At 53.0% G+C, this 22,231-nt stretch overlaps 1 protein-coding gene across 4 annotated transcripts in view; it reads left to right on the top strand.

The window, feature by feature from the left end:
* The first annotated feature begins 2,576 nt into the window (after nucleotides 1-2,576).
* Nucleotides 2,577-22,231, top strand: part of LOC133397436 (thyrotropin-releasing hormone-degrading ectoenzyme-like) — a 24,453-nt gene continuing 4,798 nt past the window's right edge. The window contains exons 1-13 of one of the 4 annotated variants that reach the window (XM_061668322.1): nucleotides 2,577-3,216; nucleotides 3,308-3,819; nucleotides 4,627-4,844; nucleotides 6,253-6,559; nucleotides 8,218-8,344; nucleotides 13,068-13,222; nucleotides 16,833-16,946; nucleotides 18,697-18,834; nucleotides 19,160-19,225; nucleotides 20,037-20,102; nucleotides 20,422-20,600; nucleotides 21,737-21,828; nucleotides 22,196-22,231. The exon at nucleotides 22,196-22,231 is cut by the window's right edge and continues 98 nt beyond it. In XM_061668322.1, coding sequence (XP_061524306.1) covers nucleotides 2,982-3,216; nucleotides 3,308-3,819; nucleotides 4,627-4,844; nucleotides 6,253-6,559; nucleotides 8,218-8,344; nucleotides 13,068-13,222; nucleotides 16,833-16,946; nucleotides 18,697-18,834; nucleotides 19,160-19,225; nucleotides 20,037-20,102; nucleotides 20,422-20,600; nucleotides 21,737-21,828; nucleotides 22,196-22,231 — 2,245 coding nt within the window. In that variant the 5' untranslated portion in view covers nucleotides 2,577-2,981. The remainder of the gene's footprint in view (nucleotides 3,217-3,307; nucleotides 3,820-4,626; nucleotides 4,845-6,252; nucleotides 6,560-8,217; nucleotides 8,345-13,067; nucleotides 13,223-16,832; nucleotides 16,947-18,696; nucleotides 18,835-19,159; nucleotides 19,226-20,036; nucleotides 20,103-20,421; nucleotides 20,601-21,736; nucleotides 21,829-22,195) is intronic. The other 3 variants (XM_061668321.1, XM_061668319.1, XM_061668323.1) reach the window with 3 other exon arrangements.

Here is a 22,231-nt window from a genome sequence, read left to right as displayed (position 1 = left end):
ACAAATTCAACAAAGAAAGTTCCAGAAAGACAAGAAAAGAACACTTCAACATTTGCACTCAAAACTCCATTTGTGAAGAAAATCACAACAATCAGCGCACGCGGTCGGAATTGATCTCGCAGCTGTGGATCGATCGCTGCTGAAGCAGGCGGCAGATTCCTCCCATCAAACTCGATTTCAACACGTCCAAAAATGAGCGTGCGCATGTCGTCGAGTTTTACACGACAAATTGTGTGATGAACTCTTTAACACATATTTAATCAGTGGCTGGTTGCTTGTGTGTGTGTGTGTGTCTGTCAATGTGGAAGAAAAGTGCGTTTGTGTGCATATATGGGAATGCAAGTGTGTCAACAAAACCGATGTACGTTTGTGTGTATGTGTGAATTCAACGTGTGTGTGTGTGTGTTTATCACATTTGTGGTGGTGGTTGACAAGTAATTAGTGCAGAAACCGCACACGCACACTTAAACACATTGAAAAACACAAGCACGAGCCATTGACACGCACGCACGCACGCACGCAACCAGGCATCAAAAGGGTTAAGAGGGGTCGCATAAGGCCATGCAGTCAAAAGTCTTTGTCACTTTGATCAAGGACGATGCACACGCACACGCACATGAAGTAGTTCAAATGAGGTAGCCATTTTGTTAAGTGGCCAGAGCCCCAAAAAAGAAAACATAAACACACAAAAAGTGTTTCTTTTGCATCTGAACAACTTTGTGTTAGTGTCGCACAATGACTGATGACATCACACACGGGAAGTGAAAAAACAAGAGAAGGATGAATGATTTTAGCTTAGCTTCAGACGCGCGATTAGCATTTAGCTGACTTCGCTAAAGTCGGCCTGCCGCTCCCTCGATACCCTGCCTACACCTACACGCACGCACGCACGCACACACACACACACACACACACACACACACACACACACACACACACACACACAGTGGTGTGTACATAAAGCAGTTAAAAGTGAGATTGTTGTCTGGCTGCTGGAATAAAAACATTGGATTTGGTTTCCCTGGAGGGAGTCGTGCCCGTGCCCGTGCCCGTGCGCGTCCCAGGGGACGCCGGCCTCGTTGCGCCCGCTCGTCCGGTATCCTCCCGCTGGCCACAACAGCATGCTGGCTAAACAATGAAAACCTTGACAGAGTGCTTGAAAGTGTGTGTGTTTGTGACTGTGTGTGCGCGAGCGTCTGTGAGTTTGTGTGCGTCCTGTCGAAGTTGACGTTATTTGCCGCATCCGTCGCTTTTGCCGACGTGTGACGTGGAGGAACAAACGAGCGCGTGTGTACAAGCGTGTAATTGTGTGCGCGTGTGCTGCGTTGGCGGTCCGTAAATTATAGCGTCACCTCCCACACGAGCACGCGATACAAATCCACTTTCAACAGACGGGTTTGCTTTGTGCTGTTGTCGTCGTCGTCGTCGTCATGGTGACACACCCGTCCGTCCGATCACGCCGGTTGCCATAGTAACGGCAGCGGTGGGGTTTTGGGGGGGTCCTCAATGAAGCAGGCGTGCGTGTTTAGCTCCAACGGACGGCTAAGATGCATTGCGGGCACCGTGGGGCCAGTTGACTTCACGCGGCGCACGCGGACGCGCGCTGTGCTGAGTTACGGCGCAATTTGCAGAGCGAGAGCTTCACTGAGGACCTGGCGCCCGCCGCCGGCCTCGCTATTTATGATCCGGCAACCCGAGTCACGCTGACTTTGTTTTCTATTGATTGGTCGTGCGGGAGAGAGATTGTTTCGGTGTCGTGTTGAGTCGTTATCGGGCAACCGCGCACACTCGAGCGGCCGTTTTGTCTCAATGCGTTTCGCCTGGCCTGGCGCACTGGCGCCATTGCGCGCACACAAACTGAAATTCACACGCACGCTCGTTGACCTCGCTTCTCAGTTTTTTTCGTCATCGATGACTTCCGATCACGTCGACGCGTTCAGACGGGGCAAGAAACGCGCTCGGCTACGGGTGCCTAGCGAGCGTTCCGAACTGTGCCGATTTCGAGTAAGACTCAGCGGAAAGCGTCGGACGCGGAGGCGGAGGGCGAAACCGGCCGCGGTGCCGACTATTTTTCCTACGGCCGTCGGGGCCTCGACCGCCGGCGAGAGCGTTCCCTTGTGCAAACCTACGATTCCGTTCTGGTTACTCCGCACGGGCGAGGAGGAAACGCAGAAGTTTTCAGTGCTGTCGTCTGTACTTGTGCCTCTATGCCAAGCCAACAGACTTTGTGCGCGAGGGGCGCACCATGCAAAGGAATGCCGCATCCCGCGTCACTGAAACACGGATGAATATACAATGCGTATATTCGTCACATCTTTGTCACCTGACCTTCAAACTTCACGTTTGTGCGCGCTCGGCGTCCGCCCGTCGTCGCCTTCTGCGAGTGAGTCGGTTCATCTGTTCGTCGTAAACGTTTCATTGATATGCAAATGAGTCACTTGGTGAGTTAATGAGTTGTTTTATGTTCATCGGTTGATGACTTATGCCGTGAGTCAATGAGTTTAAGGGCTACGTGAGTCGGTGCGTTGTTATCGAATTGTCACGTGACCTCGTCCCTCCCCGATGGGACACCGGGTGGCCCCTGTCACGTGGCCGACCGGTGCGCTTGGCGGTGACGTGACGTCACAACCGCTTTCGTTTCAAATCAAAATGCAATCGAGCAAGTTGCCATAAATCGTGCGAAAAGTCTGATGTGCTCGTGCGTGGGCGAGCAGGCGGGCTCCGCGTGCACGCGCCGCCTCCTCTTCCTCTTCCTCCTCCTCCTCCTCCTCGCTTCGGACGGCGCGGCCACGCCACGGCGCACGCGGGATGCTTCGGCTTTGTTCCGCGCGGACACGAAGCAGCGGAACCGCCGCCGCCGCCGCCGTGTTCGGGATGACTCGTCGGTTCCGACCGAGGCTTCCTGCGTGACGCTTTTTTTTCCCTGTTTTTTTTGGGGGGGGGAATAATAATAATAATAATAATAATAATTCTTCTTTTTGATGACGCTCGCAGGACTTGAGAGTGGAAGGAAGCGATTTGAAAAGCGAAGAACGTCAGCTGCTTCTCGCTGGACTTCCGATCCTCAATTAGCGGACGATGCACGTCGAGGCGCAACAACAACATTTTGGGGGATTTTCTTCTTTGGTTTCAGTCGAGCGACAGCGACATTTCCTCATCGAACTAATCATAAGAAGGTCGTCAACGGTTGCACTGTAATGAGGATCACGTGTCAAGGTATCATTGGTTCACGTGCAGGCGGTCGTTTGCGTATCGGAGGCTCATTTGCATATTCACATGTGCTGATATTGAAACTCTCGCCTCAAAGCTCCTCTTCCTCCTCTCCCTCCTTTGAGGCCTTCCGTGACCCCCCCCCCCTCCAATCCCAGCGAAGTTCGAAGTCGAAGCCGGCGGGCGGGCGCCATGCGCAGCGGGCGCGGGACGTCCGAGCAGTGGGCGGCGGCCGCGCCCGGGGGGCGCCCGCGGGCGGCGAGCGTCCGCGGGCGTCTGGTCCCGGCCTTCGCGCTGGCCGTCCTGACGCTCATCGCGGTGACCGCCGCGGCCGTGGCGCTGGGGGTCCGCTTCGAGGAGTGCGGGGGCCCCGAGGAGGGCGCCGCCGCCGCCGCGACGGCCCGGCCCCGCCGTCGCGGCGGCGAGCGGGCGGCGGCGGAGGAGGCGCCGTGGCGGGCGAGCCGGCTGCCGGGCTCGCTCAGGCCGCGCCACTACGACCTCCGCGTGGCCGTCCGCATGGACAACTTCACCTTCGCCGGCGACGTCAGCATCGACGTGGAGTGCGTCAACGCCACCAGATTCGTCGTGCTGCACGCGCACGCGCTCCAGGTACGCACACGCCCCGCCTGTTGACGTGACCTTCCTCGAACGCCACACTTTCCCGTTTGACGCCATATTTGCTTCACGCGTCGTTTTGGCCGCGAGAGACGTCCGCGGCTTCCTGGTCGGTCGCGAGGTTGACTCTTGATGAGCAGCGGTCGGTCTGTCAGCACAGGCCCGCCCACTTCCTTGCGCGCGCGCGCGTGCGTGCGTGCGCAGGTTTATTCTGGTCATTTCCTTGTTGGGGCTAATTTAGTCTTTCAGCTTCATTAGGTTTTGCTGTCGACGTTTGCGTGCCCGCGGGCAGGCTAACGTGACGGCGGCTTCCTGTTGCGCCCCGCAGACACCGAGGTGGCGGCGGCGGTCGTCAAGAAGATTCTCGTCTTGAAGGAAGATTTTAGCCCCCGGAGAAGGTTCTGGTCCCCAGAAAGCGTTTTAGTCCCGACAGAAGACTTGAGATGTGAAAGAAGGTACGAGCCCCAAGAGAAGGTTTTCGTTCGTGTCTGAAGGTTCTCGTCCGGTGATTGTCGACCGGTGTGCCGTGAGAGCTCCTCAGGTGTGTCACATTTGACTGGACTGCTGAAGAGAGGAATTATTTCCAAGAAATAATGGATCTTTGTTGATGCCAGTGGGGCATAGCGACAGACGGAACAAATCGATGCGCTCCTCTGAGATGCCAGGAAGTACGTGCCGTCGTGAACGGATCCGCTTTTTGTGACATTTTTGAGATTTTTCAATTGTAAAACATGTGCCTCGGCGCCATCGAGGTTGGAAATCGCCGATCTAGAGAATGAGTCCGGTCCTTTGCGTTCGCAGGTGTCGAGCGTGTCGGTGACGGCCGACGGGCCGGGGGGCGGAGCCGTCCGCGTCCAGCGCCACTTCCTGTTCCCGCCCAATCAGATGCTGGTGTTGGTCCTCCATCGAGAGCTCAAAGCTCCCCGGACGTATCGAGTCAACGTCACCTTCGACGCCGCCATCGAGGACGAGCTGCTCGGATTCTTCAGGAGCTCTTACACGCTCGACGGGGAGAGGCGGTACGCACGCACGCAACTGCAATGTTCTCACACAAAGTCAAACAGTCCTTTTCATATTTGCGGAAACCCTCTTCTATTCTCATGCACGTGTTGCAGTGGCGCCTGAGATGGTTTCAGTCGCGCGCGTGTGTGTGTGTGTGTGTGTGTGTGAGAGGTCATTCAGAATAATACCTCTCATACACTCGCGCACACTTTGTTTACTGCGATGTCATTGGTTCATTTAGCGCAGTGATTCCCAACCTTGACGGCGACGAGGCACATGTTTTACAATTGAAAAATGTCACAAAAGTGGATCCGTTCACGACGGCACGTTCTTCCTGGCATCTCATAGGAACGCATTTCTTTGTTCCGTCTGTCGCTTTGCCTCACTGCCACAAATAAAGAAACATTATTTCTTGGAAAAGAAACATTTTCTGGAACGCTCACGGCACACTGGTCGGGAATCGCTGATTTAGCGTTAGTGTGTGTGTGTGTGTATACGTGTGTGTATATATATATATATAGAAAAATAAAGTACATGTTACACACGCATGTGCGTGTGTGTTAGTTGTAAGGGTTAGCAGGATGCAGCGATGCGAGTAAAATCACAAGCTAACGTGATTGTGAACCTCAGGACAGTTGAAACGCGTCAGTGCTTGGAGGTCCTCGAATTCATGGCCGCACGCGGTCAGACAAGTGTCACATGACCTGACAGTCACATGAAAGCAGACGACGACGTCGGGGTTTAAAAACAAAATCAGTCGGCTTTGCGAGTGTGTGTAAATGGATGACAAATGTGCGAACGACCGGTCGTTAAACCTCGCCTGTCGTTTGTCTTCTTTTTTGCAAAAGCCGACCCGTTCGCTGCGTATTTTTGCACCAAACGTCACGACTCGCCGCCTTCATCCGCTTGCTCTGTAAAATTATACGCGCTATAGAATTCAAAGATGGAGCAAAACCGTTGAGTCATGATCTTCTGTGTGCGGGCGAGCGCGCCTGCGTGCGGTTAGCGAGTACTTCCTGTGCGCTACCCCCAGGCAAGATCGTTGCCAATTAAAGGAAATAGATCATCAGATTATCCTGCAAACAATTTGACTCGTCATATAACCCTGTTTAAAAAAAAAAAAAAAAGTCTCATCCAATAATCCTCCAATCAGTATGTGACTCAGCACGTAATCCTACAAACTATATATAAAAAACAAAACAAAAACATGTGACTCATCATAATCCAATATAAATAAAATCAGTCATCAGAAAACATGAGTGCGATTTTTCAAATAATCCCGCAAATATATAACTCATCGGATCATCTCTTGACTCGTCAAATGATTCAGTCTGATGTCATTGATCAAATAAGAACATGCAACTCCTCCGAAATTGCGCAACGGGTCTCGCGTGTGTGACGCGCAACTTGCGTTGTGTTGGTCAGCTTCCTGGCGGTGACCCAGTTCAGCCCGACGCACGCCCGCAAAGCGTTCCCGTGCTTCGACGAGCCGGCGTACAAGGCCACCTTCTCGCTGAGCCTGCGTCACGACCCGCAGTACACGTCTCTGGCCAACATGCCGGTGGAGCGCGGCGGCGGCGGCGACCGCGACGACGACCACGACGACGACGGCGGCGGCGGCGGCTGGACGACCCGACGCTTCGCACGCACGCCTCGCATGTCCACGTACTACCTGGCCTGGGCCGTGTGCAACTTCACGTCCAGAGAGACGCGCGGCGACGGCGGAGTGGCGGTGAGTGACGCCGCCCGTCGTGTCCCGGAGTCTTGCCTTTTGCGTTGCGCCCGTCGTGTCCCCGATTATGTCCCACGATGCCGTCTTGTCCAACGTTGTCCCATAAGGAGCCATATTCCGTCCCATCACGTCTGACCGTATCTCACGATGTCCCCGATTTGGTCGAGACCGAAAGGTCTCGACCGTGAGCTGCACTTTGACTATCTGGAGGGATGATGTCATCAAATTCCTACTCCAGGAAGTGGAAACGGGTCACTTCCTGCTCTGGCCAGCTGCGCCGCGTTAGCGCACGCCGCGCGACGCCAGCTGCGCCGCGTCGGCGGCGCTCCGAAGGGACGCTTTTGTGCCACTTTGGCTTCTTTTCCAACACGCACGCACGCTCGCACTCTGAGTGGAGCTGGAAGAAAACGCCACAAATCGTACTTGCACGTTCTCATACTTGTTCAAGCTTCGGTGCTCCGCGTGTTGTCGCGAAGGTAACAAATTCGCTTGCATCAAGCTCCCAATGTGTGTGTGTGTGTGTGTGTGTGTGTGGGGACATTGACGCTATTGCTAGCGTTAACACGATGCTAAGCGAGTGGGAGGTTGTCCTCGGCGGAGGGAGCAGGCTTTGCGCGTCCGCTCTTTCGGAAACTAACGAGGCTGCCGCAAACCTCTTTTTATTTGACACGCACGCACGCACGTGTGCGTGCGTGCGTGTGGTCTGGAGGCTAAAATTAGCTGCTTGCTAACTTGTTGGCGTGCGTGTGATTCATCTCCTCCGCCTCCACTTTGTGCTTCTCTTTTCTCCTTTGTCTTTCGAGACAATTTTGATCAATTGTGACGTTGCACCGGGCCTGATTCACATCATGCCGCCCTTTTTCTTCGTCTGATTCGGCAGCTACGCTGAGTGAAGATCCGTCATTTTCAAGCGACAGCCGGACCCCGCTGTGTGAAACGCTATCCTGTCAAAGCCAAACGCTACGCGCGTGCTGCAGCTCGGCTTCAGCTTCGGTTTTTGCAAATGAGCGGAAATCGATCGTCGGAGAATCGTGCAAACGACGACGCGTTTTGATCAGATGATCGCCTCGAAAGAAACGTGACTCGCCATAGTGATTTGGCAGCACCGAGCGGCCAGCCGAGCTCCGCCCCGTGGTTGTCATGGTGACGAAAGACAGAACCGTCCCTCGAAACCGCCAATTTTGTGACCGAATTCCAGATTTTGTCCAGCGGGCCTCTTTCAGACATTCGAATTTGACGGCAGATGAAAAGGCTCATTGGATCGTTTTTGCTGACAAAGATTGTGTGTTCGTGTGCATCGTTCACACGCACACACAGAAGGAATGTTTGAATCAAGCGGAACGTCACTGACAAAGAGGAAGGGACGCGCGCGCGCACACGACGGTTCTGCGACGGAAGTCTGCCGCCGGCAAGGTTTGATGCCGTCGACGAGCGACGCGCGTTTCACATCGGCCACGTGTCAATCGTGAGCAGAAAGTACGGATGTTGGGTGGAATCGTTTTGTTTTGTCCACCGCTCTGTCGTTTGTCTGACCGGCGACCAGTCCAAGGCGTAACCCGTCGCTCGCCCGGGACGGGCGCCATCTTTGAGGACGTGCGGATGGCGGCGTTGCTGTTTGTTTTTCATTCCGTCTTTTTTTTTTTTTCTTCCGCCCGCAGATCCGTTTGTTCGCGCGACCGGACGCCGTCGCCGACGGCGCCGGCGACTACTCGCTTCACATCGCCAAGAGGCTTCTGGGCTTCTACCAGGACTTCTTCCAGGTCCAGTACTCGCTGCCCAAACTGGGTAAGCGCACTTCACTTCCTTTTTTGTCACTTTGCCCTCGAGCGGCAGCTGCGGCGACCTTTTGGAGCTCGCAATTCGGCTCATTTACATAATCCCACCCCCAGCCCCGGTTGCTTTTCTCCGCCCCTGATTTGGGTCCGAAGGTCCAAAGCCACTTTCAAGCAACCGTCAAAGCCAAAACGGAAGCAGGGGCGGTGAACGGCTCGGCTCGGAAAAGTGCGTGTGCGCGGTCATTTTCCGAAACGTTTTTCTTGAATCCGTTTCGTTTCATTGTCATTTTCTATGTGCCGTGTTTAAGCTCGGTATTCACGTGTAGCGTGAGCACGATATTATTGAATGTACTCTTGACAAAATGAAATGTCTTGTTTTTTTGGGATGAACACACAGGCCTACTGCATTACTGTGTCTTCATGTCGCTGATGACGGTGGCGAGTGTTTTTCCAAGCGTTCCTCGGTATCCCAATTTCGAGCACGACTGCGTGAGTGTTTGGAAAAAGCGTCAAAATACTCAACGATGCGAACCGTCGCAGGCACAAAGTCATTAGTTTGCATTTGCACGCTGACGATACATCTGAATGATCATTCGATGTCAGATCAATTCAATGAATGCAGACGAAGGAAGGTGACCTCTCGTGCGAGCGAGCGACGACGTTGACAAAATGATCTCCAAATTCGTTTTCATACGATTCATATTCGGAAGATAAATTCAGCCGAGAAGCGGGGAAAAGGCATTTTCGGTTTTTGGTCTTCTTCCGGAAAGGTTCCGTCGTGGCCTCGCAATGGCGATTTTCAGTTTTCTGTTTTGTTTGTTGAGTATTCCGATGCGCTTTTCACTTGGTCGGTTTGCCAATTCGATTCGATGGCGCGCGGGCAGGCGGCCAACCGGGCGAAACGGTTGAGCGCCATCATCGTCGCCCCGACTTTTTTTGTTTTTGTTTTTTTTATCCACTTCGCAAAGGCCTTTCATCTTTCTCAAAATATCGGAATGCCTTTGAAGTCCAAAGTGTCGGTGGAAATCGAACACGACGACACGCCCGATATCGAACCTCGCTACGATGACTGAGCTGCTCCTTTTGTTTTCTTTTCAAAAGACATTTCAGTGACGTCTATAAAGTCTCTCGTGAGCTGAGCCTGGCCAACATCTGCTGCATTTCGCCGGCGTCGCTCATCTCCGCGGCGTCCGGTCGTGCCGACACGTCGGAATCGCGTCTTTATTGGTGCGTGCGAGCGAGCGAGCGTCCTGGAGGTCCCCGGGCCGCCGGGCGCCATCTGTTGTCGTTCGGGCCGCGCGGGTCCCCCGAGTCCCGCCGAATCCTAAAAATAAACGCGGCGGTTTTTATCTCGGTTATGTCGAAGGAGATGTATTCAGCGTTTTTGGTTAGATTTTTTGGGGGGCCAATTTCAAGGGGTTCCCAGGGGGTTCAACAAGTGGAATTCTCCGGCATATTTCTCGGCGTGGTGAAATCGGCTGGTTTTTCGCACACCGAGCGATCCGTCGGCTTCCCGGTTTTGCGGCCGTTCAAAACGAGCTTCCACGTCACGGATCGTAGGAGCGAGTGAGCCTTTCGTTTTATTGCCACGCTTCTCTTCAAGTCCTCTCGAGAGAAATGTACCGCACGTGCGGTCGCTCAATGCGCGGGGGGGAGTCGCCAACTGTCATCTGGTCGCAGTCCGATCGGGTGCGGGCCCCGCGGGTGGCTCTGTCTGGTACGGTCGGCCGGCCCTCCCGCCCGCAGCGGGAGTCGATCGTGCCGGCCGTCCGTCCGTTTTGTCATGTGTCGCCGGTCGTCACTCGCGGTCGATGGCGATAATGTTCACGGTGCTCGGATGTCGGGAATGTTCTGAGGCCCGCTTTCAAAGTTTCTAGCGTGAGAAGGAAGAAGCGGCAGCAGCGGGAGTTTTTGCGCCCGAGCGGCAATGTCGAGGCTCAGGTGATCGTCCCTCCCGCGCAATTGGACGCGACGTGTGCGGACTGATGCGTTCCGGGGAGTTCTGCCTCCATCTGGGATCCGCGCACACGCGGCGCCGCCTCTGGGCTCACGCACGCACGCGCGCGCCGACACCATGTGTGCTTTTCCGTCTTTGTCTGTTGGCCTCGCGCGTCGACAGCAGATGGACTTTAGCGAAACGAGCTTCGGGCCAGGCAGCTGTCTTCGTGCTGCTCTCCCATCGCAACGAGTCCGCTTGACTTCGGGAGACGTTACACGAGCTCCCTGCCGCTCTGCCGTTCCTAATATTTTGACTCTCACGAAGCTTCCGGAAAGAGGACGACATCGTCCTCACGGACGTCCGGCAAAAGTTTTTGTTGCAGTTCTGCAGCGGGAAGCACCGAGAGACGCGGCGCATTATGGGAAAGTGACGACGTCATCCTGGCGTGATGCGAGTTCGGAGTCGAATTCTGCCGTCAGAAGGCCGATGAACGGTTTCCGTAGAAACCGTGGTGATGATGCGAAGATTGTGCGTGTGCTACTTTGCCGACACCTGTTAGTGGGTAGCAGTTACCATAGAGACCATACTGACGCGTATCAGTGGATATGGCGCTTATGGTGATGACCATAGCAACGGCTGTAAGTTGTTGTAGAAATCGTCGCCGTGGCTACGATGGTGACTCGTGAGTGAATCGAGCAGTTACCACGGCAACCTACACGGATGTAGCAACAGAAGTCCACTTAGGATCCGGGGGCGGTCGTTGCCCCGCCGTCTGTTACCACGGAAACGTCTCCCTCGCCATTTGCGACGACCCGGCGAAGTTCCGCAACTTTTCTCCTCGAAGGCGGACGTGACGGGGACGCGTCGGCTCCGATGGATCCGATCGTTCGTCGGCCAGATGAGAGCGTGTGCGTGTGCGTGTGCGCCGGTGGATTTAGGACGGCTTTGCCAGTCCAGAAAAGCTCTCAAAGAGCTTTTCTGTTCGCACTCGATTGGATCTGATTTGTTTAGTGCCGCTGCTTTACGATCGCCGTTGCGCGTTTGCGTGTTGGTCAGCTTCCTGACCAGCCAACGAGCCGTTTTGTTGTCACACTGAGCTTCTTTGACGATGTCGTGAACGGCACAAAGGACGGGACCCGAAATGCGCGACTCCAAAACGAACCGACGACCGCAAAGAATGAGACACGAGGTGATGAGGCTCAACGAGGCACAGGTGGGCGAGATGTGCGCGAGACAACAAGCACGACGCGCACACGCGCCACAGATAAAAGCTGGAAGAAGACTTTCTGCCAAACAAACAAACCGATGGACGTGCGCATCCACCGACCACACGTTCCGCGTGGTCCGCACGCGACACGCTAAAGAGCGATGCGATGCAATGCACGCCGGGAGCTCGGTGTCGCCACTTGACGAGATGAGGACTAATTGCGGTCCTCTTAACGGACTTTCCCGAGTCCGCTTCGGAGCCTCCGGCGGCGGACCGCGCGTTCGTATAACGAGCCGCCTTACGCGTGACGAGCTCCTGAGGACGCCGCGCCACCCGCCCACATTAACGCCGTAATCGACTCGTTGCACGCTCGTCAACTTTAATCCTTTTGTGCACCACAAGAAAACTTCTTGACGAACGGAGAGCGTGCGACTGGATGTGTGCGTGCATGTGTGCGAGATGGAGGTGACAATAAGAGGATCGCCGTCCTCGATTGTTGTCGTCACGCCAGACAGTCGCCGCGGCGACAGCCTCCCGAACGCTCCGGCCGTGACGAGGACGAGGAAGACGAGGAGGAAAAAGGCAAAGCGTGATGAAAGCAAGTCACGTGTGAGGAAGATGAAAATGTGAAGGAGAAAACCAACAGATGAGAAAAGAGAAGAAAGAAAGAAAGAGAAACAACTCACTTGTGCAAAAATAAACATGGACGCTATTTTCAGCATCAGGACATCTTCGGTGTGTGCGTGTGTGTGTGCGCGCCTCAGGCGCAATTCAGGTGAATCGCACGAGACGAAGCAGCCGCGCTCAATCTCATTTGCGGGCAGGCGGCACTGCGCTGAAATGAAGCAATTGGTTTCGCTTCAATTTCAACGTGTAATTCCTTTAATGTCTCATTTGCATATTCCACCTTAAAGCTCATTTGCATCTTCGCTTTCAGTGATCGCGGGCGCCGGCCAATGAGCCGCCGGCGAGCGCTCAGTCGTGCGCAAAACGAACCGACGCCGTTTAGCCGTCTCGTGATTGGCTGCTCGTCTTCGGCGCGCGCGTGGGAACTTTTGGACGTCTGTTGCCATGCGAGCGAGCGACTTGTTGGCAAATCGTTTGTCGCTCGACGGCGACGCGTGACGCGTGGTCGACGGCTGTCGAATGAAGACGAGGAGGAAGCGAGGGGGGGCCAATGTCCTCTTCCTCCCCTTCGTGGCCGTCGTCACCGTGCCTGATGATTGGTCCCCCGAAAGAATAGAAAAGGATTTGTTTTTGCATTGTGGCTTCGAATGCCAAAGATTGGAGCAGGAAATCCTTTGGAAACATTTTGAATACTTTCGAACACTTACGGAACCCTGAATCATTTTTTGTCCACGGAACACTTTTGTCACCATTTTGAACACTTGAACATTTGCCGAACGCTTGTAATATATCATAACATGTCGAACTATTTGGCTTTTTTCAAACCACTTTTCAAAATGCCTTTTTCTCGCCCCTTGTTCAAGTTGCCCTTTTTGACATTTCTCCGTCGACGGGCGGGCCCGCGCGAAAAAAGCGGCTCCGGCGGCGTGACCCCGTTGTTGTGTCTGTTGCGGCCTTCAGACTTGCTGGCGGTGCCCAAGCACCCGTACGCCGCCATGGAGAACTGGGGCCTGAGCGTTTTCGCGGAGCAGAAGATCCTGCTGGACGCCCGAGTGTCGTCGGCGTCCTACCGGATGGAGCTGACCATGGTGGTCGTCCACGAGATCTGCCACCAGGTGAGCTCACGCAATTCAGGTACCGGAAATGAAACTCCTCGACTCGCTTCGACGTTGTTCTCGGGTGGCGCCGAGACGGCGGCAAAGGCATCGCTTTCCGTCGAGACGAAGCTCGTCGGTTCACCTTCGGAGACGGTGCCAAAGGAACGCAAAAAGAGCAAATCGCCGACGTTTCAGTCAATAGCTGAGGATAGATTCGAAAAAGTCCATAAATCTGCAAACACGGTGGAACCTTGTTCCAGACAGTGACATTCAAAGCAATATTCCCAAAATATGGAAACGAAACCCATTTGACAGAGAATCGCGATACCTTGACAATACGGAAACAATATAAAATCGATAGAAATCGCTGATAAATACAAGTGTCACGTCACTTGTACGTGTTTCGAAGACTCTTGACGGCGTATCGTTGTGCCGCGCCGCATCCTAAAAACAGGCGGCGAGACGTATTCCGCAATGCGAGCTTTTGTTGTATGGACCGGAGGCAATAACGAGCCTCCCGCTGGGCTCGCCGACAATTGGACAAGTCGGGGCCGCGTCGGTGGAGCGCACGCATCCTGTCATTTTGAAGTCAGGCCTTCAAAATAAAAGCACGCCAGTATGGTGTTTGGCCGCACGTGATTTAGACCCAGGCTTGCGCTGGAGCTATTTTGTGCTCGTGTGAGTGCAACTGGTAAATTAGCCTGTGTCATGGAATTGTACTGCGTGCTTTTATTTGGAAGGTCTGACTGTTGACAGGATGTGTTACACAGAACTCGCACGATGGAATTTGCCTCGCCGTCTGCTCGACACAACGGATAAAAGGCTTCAGATGGACACGTGTCGGCTCCAGAAAAGGAACTGTCCACGTCGAGCGGTTTTGGTTTTGTTTGGTACGCAAATCTTGAATTTGAGTCACTGCCATCAGTAAAACAATGAGATCTCTTGACATTTTTTGATACCAAAGACGATAAACGCCGGCATGTCGGCGCGAGACGTAAGCGTGCGGGCGAACGACGCGAACATTCGACAACGAGATGGCGGCAGAGGAGGACGGGGGCGGGGGGCGTGGCTACAGGAAGTCGAGCAGACACGACCGAGGGAGAGCGCGCGCGACCGCGACATCGAAAGAATTGAGTTGGGTTCTGTTGCCGTGCGCACGTTCGCCTCGGCGCATCTGAAGAGACATCCGGCCAATCGCACGGCACGTGCGGACGACGTCACACCTCAGGACAATTTAGGGCTTCTGGATTGAAGCCAACATGTTTTGGGATGTCAGCCCAACACTGTAAGAACATTCTTCTCCGAAGCCAGTGCTCATGCTAATCTGCGTCAGCGCTGCAGCTCTCCTTACCTTTTGGCTTTGAAAGTGGTTCTTACAAGTGTTCTGGAACCTGGTCCGGTTGATCATGTCACTGGCATCGGGGTGATAATTTTTTTCTGCTAAGCGCGTGTGTTTTCGTGTAAAGGCAGCCAATCTGTCTTCCCGATTCTCGCTCCAGCGGCTGTCGGTTCCATTGAAACTCACGCGCGCACAGACGCGTCTGCTCGTAGGTGTCGTCGGCCGACCTCCGAGGAAGTCTCGCATCTGTTTTGGACCGGTTGTCATAGCAACGAGCGCACAGAGACAACTTGTCCGTTGTGTCGATATGAGAGAGTCGCTCATGCGAGTCTCATTAGGATTCGCCGGCTTCGCTGTGCGCGCGCGCGCACACGTACATGCGCAGAGACATACACACTTAACATTGACACCGCTTAGCAGACACACACTTTTCACAGGTACACACGCACGTAAGCAGACACACACTCACACTCTTAAGTGACAAACACGTGTCCAGAGGTTGATGAGAAGCAAGCAGCCTCGAGTCACCTCATTGTTCTTTCCACCCGACTTGATTTTTGGATTTCTTCTTCTCCTTCTTCTTCGCCTTTTTGTCTTGTCTTGCTTCCAGACGCTTGAGTTTGTCTCCAAAGGAGAAAAGCGCTCCGCTCGTGCCATTTACGCGGAACATCACGCGACCGACGCGGAAAACGGGGCGAGCCGACTTCCTGCGTACGCTACGCGAACGATCGTGACTACGGTTTGATGACATGATTCGTTGAAGCCAAACTTGCAAAAAGGTTGTTTTCTTTGGACAAAAGTGAAATACATGACCATGATTTGGTGAAGCAAATTCGATATGATATGATGCGTGTAAACACGAAGGAAGCCTAAACGCCGTCTCTGCGGTGACATCGAGTGTTGAAAGACGACATTGTCGACGTTAACGGTTCCCACGTTCCCCTTCGCCATTCACAACGACCGGGAGGAAGCGCTTTTTCCCGTGTTGTCGGTTGCCATATAGCGGATTGAAGGACGCATTTCAAAGATGGAATCCTAAGTTCGTTTGGCGGTTTTCTACTCTCGTGCTGTGCTGCCCCCTGTCGGTGTGGAGTGCTGCTGAGGAGGATGTTTTTGTGTGTGAGGGGCAGCTGAAGTTCGTCCAGTGTTTGCCGGCTGCACGCGCCGCTCATGAATATGAACGAGGTCAGCCGGCCGCCAGGGCCTTCGTCAACATTTCTTTTGTCGCTGGAGAAGGAGGAAGAAATGAAAGCGCAGGAGGAGGAGGAGGAGGAAGGTGGCGCCACCTCCGCCTTCCTCCTTTCATCTCCCTGCATTTGCCTGCATAATGAATTCAGTGAAGTCAAATCCACGTGTTGTCGTATTCACACCAGACCTCAATTATGAACGTCACAGGATGGGAAACCGCTGTTACATGGCATGTCAAATCATTTCTTGTCACGTATAACACAATGCATCAGCCGTAACGTGATGTTTAATTATTGTTACGTGCAACTTTTGTGACATGGGTAACCCTCGTTACATATCATGCAACAGGATGCGAAATAAGTATCACCTGATGCGTAACATCGTGCATCATGCAAATGCAACCATTGTTCCATTCAAAGTGTTACTGGCCGTCGGTGAGAGTTACATGGTGTGCAACACTGACGTGTGACATCACGGGACGTTTAACATGATTGGTTCCGCGTTGAACGAGCGTTACCTGTTTTGTAACGCACGTCACATCGAGCGGAACAAGCAGCTCGTGATGTGTAACGGCGACGTGCGTGAAAAAAACGGAAGAAAAAAAAACCCTTACGATGACTATCCTCCCTCCGTCCGTTTTCGTTCGATGGTCCGTGCTTTACATTGATTTTCTTTTTCAATCCAACCATTTCGATGATTTCCTCATTAAAATAGCTGAGTTTTCATATTTCCCGTTCCAATGCATCGGAAGCCCAGCCACGAGTCACGTCGATGCTTCAAGAGACCGCGCGCGCATCCGTTCAGGCAGGCTGCGATCGATCCGTGGCTTCACACGAGAGACGTTGGTGTTTCCTCACGACATCGCCGATAATATACATTTTATCACACGTGTGCTGCAGTCGCTGACGTCGAACAGACTGTCTCATATATTTCGTGAACGTGTGTGTGACATTTAGTCTTCCTTCTGGACGTGTGCTGAGTCGAGCTTCATCGAGCGCCAGACGGTCACGTGACGACGTCGGCGCCTCAGCAATCATCGACCTCGCCGCACGTCGCTGATGTGTAACAAGTGTCCCGTGATGTCATTTGTGCGTGCGTTAGTGGTTCGGCGACCTGGTGACGCCGGTGTGGTGGGAAGACGTGTGGTTGAAGGAAGGCTTCGCTCACTACTTCGAGTACGTCGGCACCGACTTCCTCTTCCCGAAGTGGAACATGGTGAGTCTCCTCTCGAAAGCGACTGTTCAATCTCATCCGCATACCATCTGTATCGGGGGCATACATCGCCCGTGGATTTGCACATGCACACGTAGCTTTTTCTCAAGAACGTCCTCCTTTCGTCCCCTCCTGCGTTCGCAGGCCTCATAGGAACAAAACTCACGCGCCGCAAGTTTACATTCGAGCGCAATATTGAGCTTTCTTCCATCCAGTGCCGTTAAGAACACACACACACACACACGCTCACGCAGAAAGCAAGGTCGCCTTTCCGAAAGTGACTTTGAGTGTGTTCGTTGTCCGCGCGGCTGCTTCACTCAAGATTGAGACAAAGTGTTTGTCCAATGACGAACGGATGGCGATGAAGTGGACCGCTTACGTGACATTTACTTGCCGCACGTTTTTCTCCAGTCGAACGGTTTTGCGCTGACCGACCAATCGGAGGACGGCAAAATGGAACAGTATTGAAATGAATGCAAATGCAATTCATCTGTGCCGGCCCCCAAAAGAACACCCACATTTGAAAATGTATTTCGCATTCAACGGTAGTATTGTACTGCATTGAATATTTGCTGTGCGCATAACCTGCAAAGATGGAAAACCCCACTGTACCTAATGTATTGTCCTTCCAATGCAAAGAAACGAATGTGAATGAATGGTGGCCGGATGTTGTTTTTTGTGTTTGTTTGTTTGTTTGTTTGTTTTCCTCACGCCATCGAGCAGTGGGAGTGGGGGGGGGGGGCTCTTATCTCAAGACAAAAAAAATCACCGAGGGATGGCTCGTATCTCCAAAACCCGCAAGTCAAGGCACTTGTATCTCAAGGCGGCACTGTCTTCCAATTTCGGTTGTCAAGCGACCGTGAATGTAAATTATCTGGATGCTAACTTCGGCGCATTGACACAGGTATTGTACTGGTGTTCGTTCATGTGGATTGTCCCTTTGAAATCAATAAACAGCCAAATCAGTCATAGCAATCAACAAATTATTGTCACTTTGTGTTTGTGAAGGTCAAAGAGGGCGACCGACAGCTATTTCGCAGCTGCTCCGTCCGTCTGCGACCGCACGCGTTCGCGCGCACGCGCACGTGAGGACCCATCTGCCACGCTCTGCCGCTCAATTAGCGTCCGGACTCATGAGTGTTCTTTTTCCGTCAAGCGTTCTCATCCAAACACGGCGTACAACTAACAACAGCTAATTCCAATTCATTGTGGAGCGCGCGCTGGCAGGCCGCATCCAGCTGTTCGTCTCGGCCCGTCGACGGGAACAAAAAGAAATATACATTTCATGTTCAGATACTTCTTGTCACAGATTTTATTTTGGAATTGTTGCATTAATAATCAAGCAGCTTGTTGCACACAGATTGAAACTTTTATGTTTTACATAACCACAGTAGGTTGATGGAAGTAAATCCAGTAAATCTCAGCAAGGCCTGAATTAGTCTGATCCCAGCTGATGCTTTTAACGAGAAAAGTTGCTCTTCATTAAGTTGATGAGCAGCAAAAAAACACACCAAAAGCCAAATGGTAAAAAACTGTGCGTGGCTGATTAAGTGGGACATTCATGAGAAGGAAATCGCTACTGTAACCGCTAATTAGCCGGGGCCGCGCGCGCCAGGATTTAGCCCGATTTGTCTGTGACGGACGGCGCTCGCTCATGAAAGATCGGTGGCTTCGTTTGGGAGGGGATGGGGGGGAGGGGGGGAGCGCGCTTGTCGTGAACCCTTATTTCTGACGTTGATTTTGTGCTTTGCAGGAGAAGCAACGATTCCTGACGGACGTCCTCCACGAGGTCATGTTGCTGGATGGCCTGAGCTCCTCTCATGCCATCTCGCAGGAGGTGAAGGACGCCGCCGACATCCACCGCGTTTTCGACTGGATCGCATACAAAAAAGTACACCCAAAAAACGTTGTTGTTGTTGTCGTCCTGTCATTTGATTGATGATTAGTTACGGATGAAAAGAAAAGCGGTCCTCAAATTGAACCCTGCGGGGACTCCCTTTTCTGAGGCGACGAGGTGATATGTGCCCTGACGCTGAGTGGCGACCAGTCGACGGTTTGTCTTGATGTACCGCGCTGTCGGCTGGCGACCTGTCCCGGGTGTACCTCGCTTTTTCCTCGGCACGCCTGCGACGAATGAGGACTCGACGCGCTGTATAGAGAACGGGTGGATGGATGATTTCAATAGTTGTGTTTTGAAAGGTCTGCGTGTCCCGCAGGGGGCAGCGCTGATCCGGATGCTGGCCAACGTGATGGGACAGAGACTCTTCCGGAAAGGACTGAACGTAAGTCTCCTCGTCACGCGCGTCGACGACCCGCGCGGGAAGAAAGAAGCGAATCGCGAATCGCGGACCTCGGTTGACTTCGGATGTCGACCGCGCGAAAGCGAGCCTGACTTTGTCGCATTATTCACGGCGGCCGAGCGCCAACGTCTCCCCCGCGGCCGCGGACCAAGAGTACTTCCGCAACATGGCCAAATCCGCTTTTCAAGCGGATAGAATTGACTTTTGAATGCGTTTGTTTGTATCTGAGGAGTCACAAGCAGATGACGGGATGACGGTGTTCCCTCGTTTTTGGCGGTCAACGGGGACCAGATTTGTCCCCGATAACGGCTGTACTTTTGGAGTTCATTTTTGTTTTCTCAATATTTTGGAAAAACCCGCGAGGCACTGAAGCCGCAAAACGTGAAGCGCGAAGTGGCGAGGGAACACTGTACTTCATGAGTCTGTTTCCAGGAGTCAAGTATTGTTTTGAGTCATTATTAGTTGATTAGGATTATTTGATGAGATACAGAATGTTTCGACGGATCGTTTGTGGATTGCAGAATTGCGTGCGAGGTTAATTGACAACTCTAAATTGCCCGTAGGTGTGAATGTGAGTGCGAATGGTCGTTTGTGTCCATGTGCCCTGCGATTGGCCGGCGACCGGTTCGGGGCGTACCCCGCCTCCTGCCCGCCGACAGCCGGGATAGGCTCCGGCACGCCCCTGCGACCCTCGTGACCCTCGTGAGGGGAAGCGGCTCAGAAAATGGATGGATGTTGTTGTTGTTGTTGTTGTTTGTGAGAATACCCACATTGGCATTTCTCTTGTCTGCAGGATTATCTGCTGAGTCACATGTACGGCAACGCGGCGCGCGACGACCTGTGGAGGAAACTGTCTGAGGTACGACGCCGAGCGTCTGTGGCGGCGGCAGGAGGCGAGCAGCGAGAGCGCTCTCCTTTATTTAACGAAGCAGCCCCAACGAAGCTTCTCAGTGCGGACGAGACGAGAAAGCGTGTCGCCATCGCAACGTGATCGCCGGACCACCGTCGTTTTCCTCACAGAAGACCAAAACGCTCCCAGAGGACTTTTTACCTTCGTTAGTTCTGCCAATTAGACGTCAGGCGACGAGCTCGTTCATCTCCGAATCGCCGTGAAGACATTTAATCGCACGACAGTGCGATCGATTTCATTTTCACTTTGACTTTCGTCTTGTGCGCAGGCCATGCGGTCGGAGGGGCAGGGCATCGACGTCGGCGCCGTGATGGACAGGTGGACTCTGCAAATGGGATACCCCGTCGTCACCATCAGCAAGAACCAATCGGAGCGTTTCGCCACGCGTTACATCACCGTCAGCCAGGAGCATTTCCTGTACGGGCAGGACGGGAGGGGCAACAGCAGGTTCGTCGACCGATCGAACGAACGCACCGCGAGGTCACATGTCCCGCATTCCGGTGTGACGTGTCTCGCCGTGGCGTGACAAGTTGTCGTTTTATGACATCTAACCCTACGGTTCAGTACGGAAGGAACCGGTCAGCCGCAAAGGTAAGCTCATAATTGTTAGCTTGTCTTTTTAGCGTGTCAAATTAGCGCCCGGACATCATTTGGTGGATGTTGGTGCGCAAAGGTATCGTGAACAATGCGGCGTTTGCTAACTCCAGCAAGATGGCTTTTATTTTGATTTCGTGAAAAAGGCATTTTGCATGTGCAAGGATTGCCGCCATGTGATTTGAGATATGATGTGATATTGCACAACCAAGAAAAGTGCTGGATTGAGCTTGAACCTGAGCTCCACAATGACCTTGCGCACCTTCATGCGCTGCAGAGGATGCTTGTCATGACGTACGCACGCGCACGCACTCGACGGAGGCCGTTGCACCCCAATTGCGCATTTAGGCTGGAGAAAGATGATCTTCGCAAGCACTGCAGGCGGCGGCGGATCGATATGGCCGCCTGGCAACTCAATAATTCATCTGATATTCCCATCGTGACTGACACACGCACACACACAGTGGAATGTTTCCTTTGTGTGAACATGTTTGATTTCATTTGGACTGGAAGAATGAGGTGACATTCCAGCCGCTTGCCATCAACCTCTTCAACACCTAACCTACGATTCCATGACAACATGCTGGCAATTTTTTGACTTGAGTTCGTTGTCCCGTTTCTGTGGGGCCAATGATATTTTACTCGTGCGCTCACTGTAGTCGTCTCGCCACGCTGCACTATTTGCATATCTGTTGTTGACCAATACTGGCCACTCGTGCCAGAGTCGCATCTGCTCCATTTGCACAATTGTCAAAACAAAAACCCACAAAATGTACCGGCATTGCCAGATAACTATGAACCCTTGATTCCTCAGTGACTGTTTTTTTTTTTTTTGTCAACGTCTTTCTGTCTCCAAAGTGTTCTCTGTTGTCGTACTCGAGCGGCTCCGACTACCGGACACAAATTCCTTGTGTCTTTTTTGGACATACTTGGCGAATAAAGATGATTCTGATTCTGATGATGCCAATATGTTTGTGTGTGTGTGTCAGCAGTTTACAGTGGCAGGTGCCGTTGACGGTTGCCATGGGAAACGGGTCCTGGGTGTGTTCCGAGAGGCTCATCTGGATCCACAACAAGACCGGTATTTGCCTACAAACACGTGATTGTCTTCTGTTAGCGTTAGCTAGCACGTGGCATCATATCATATTTGTACACTGTCAAGAAATAAGATACAAACAAGTATTTAATTTTGTCCAAAGACACCACCAGCCAGAGAGAATATTTTAAATAGAAGTCGGGCTTCCAACCATGATGTCGTCGACCTGTAGCCGTGCTTGTTAGCGTAGCAGAACGCAGGAAGTCCAAAAAGCTGCTTTCTGGGTTTGGTCACGTGACATTCCGCGCGGAGCGGATTGGACGTTTCCCCCCAGAAGGCAAATGTCCACAGATGCTCTGAGATGTGGCAGAATGTCTTTGAATGTTCGATTGGATCCCGGGTTGCGTCCCAGAAACTCACAGGGTGAGCGAGATGGACGACGAGACCT

Source organism: Phycodurus eques, chromosome 22 (assembly GCF_024500275.1).
Source record: "Phycodurus eques isolate BA_2022a chromosome 22, UOR_Pequ_1.1, whole genome shotgun sequence".
Lineage (NCBI taxonomy): Eukaryota > Metazoa > Chordata > Actinopteri > Syngnathiformes > Syngnathidae > Phycodurus > Phycodurus eques.
This window is presented reverse-complemented; position numbering and strand designations above follow the sequence as displayed.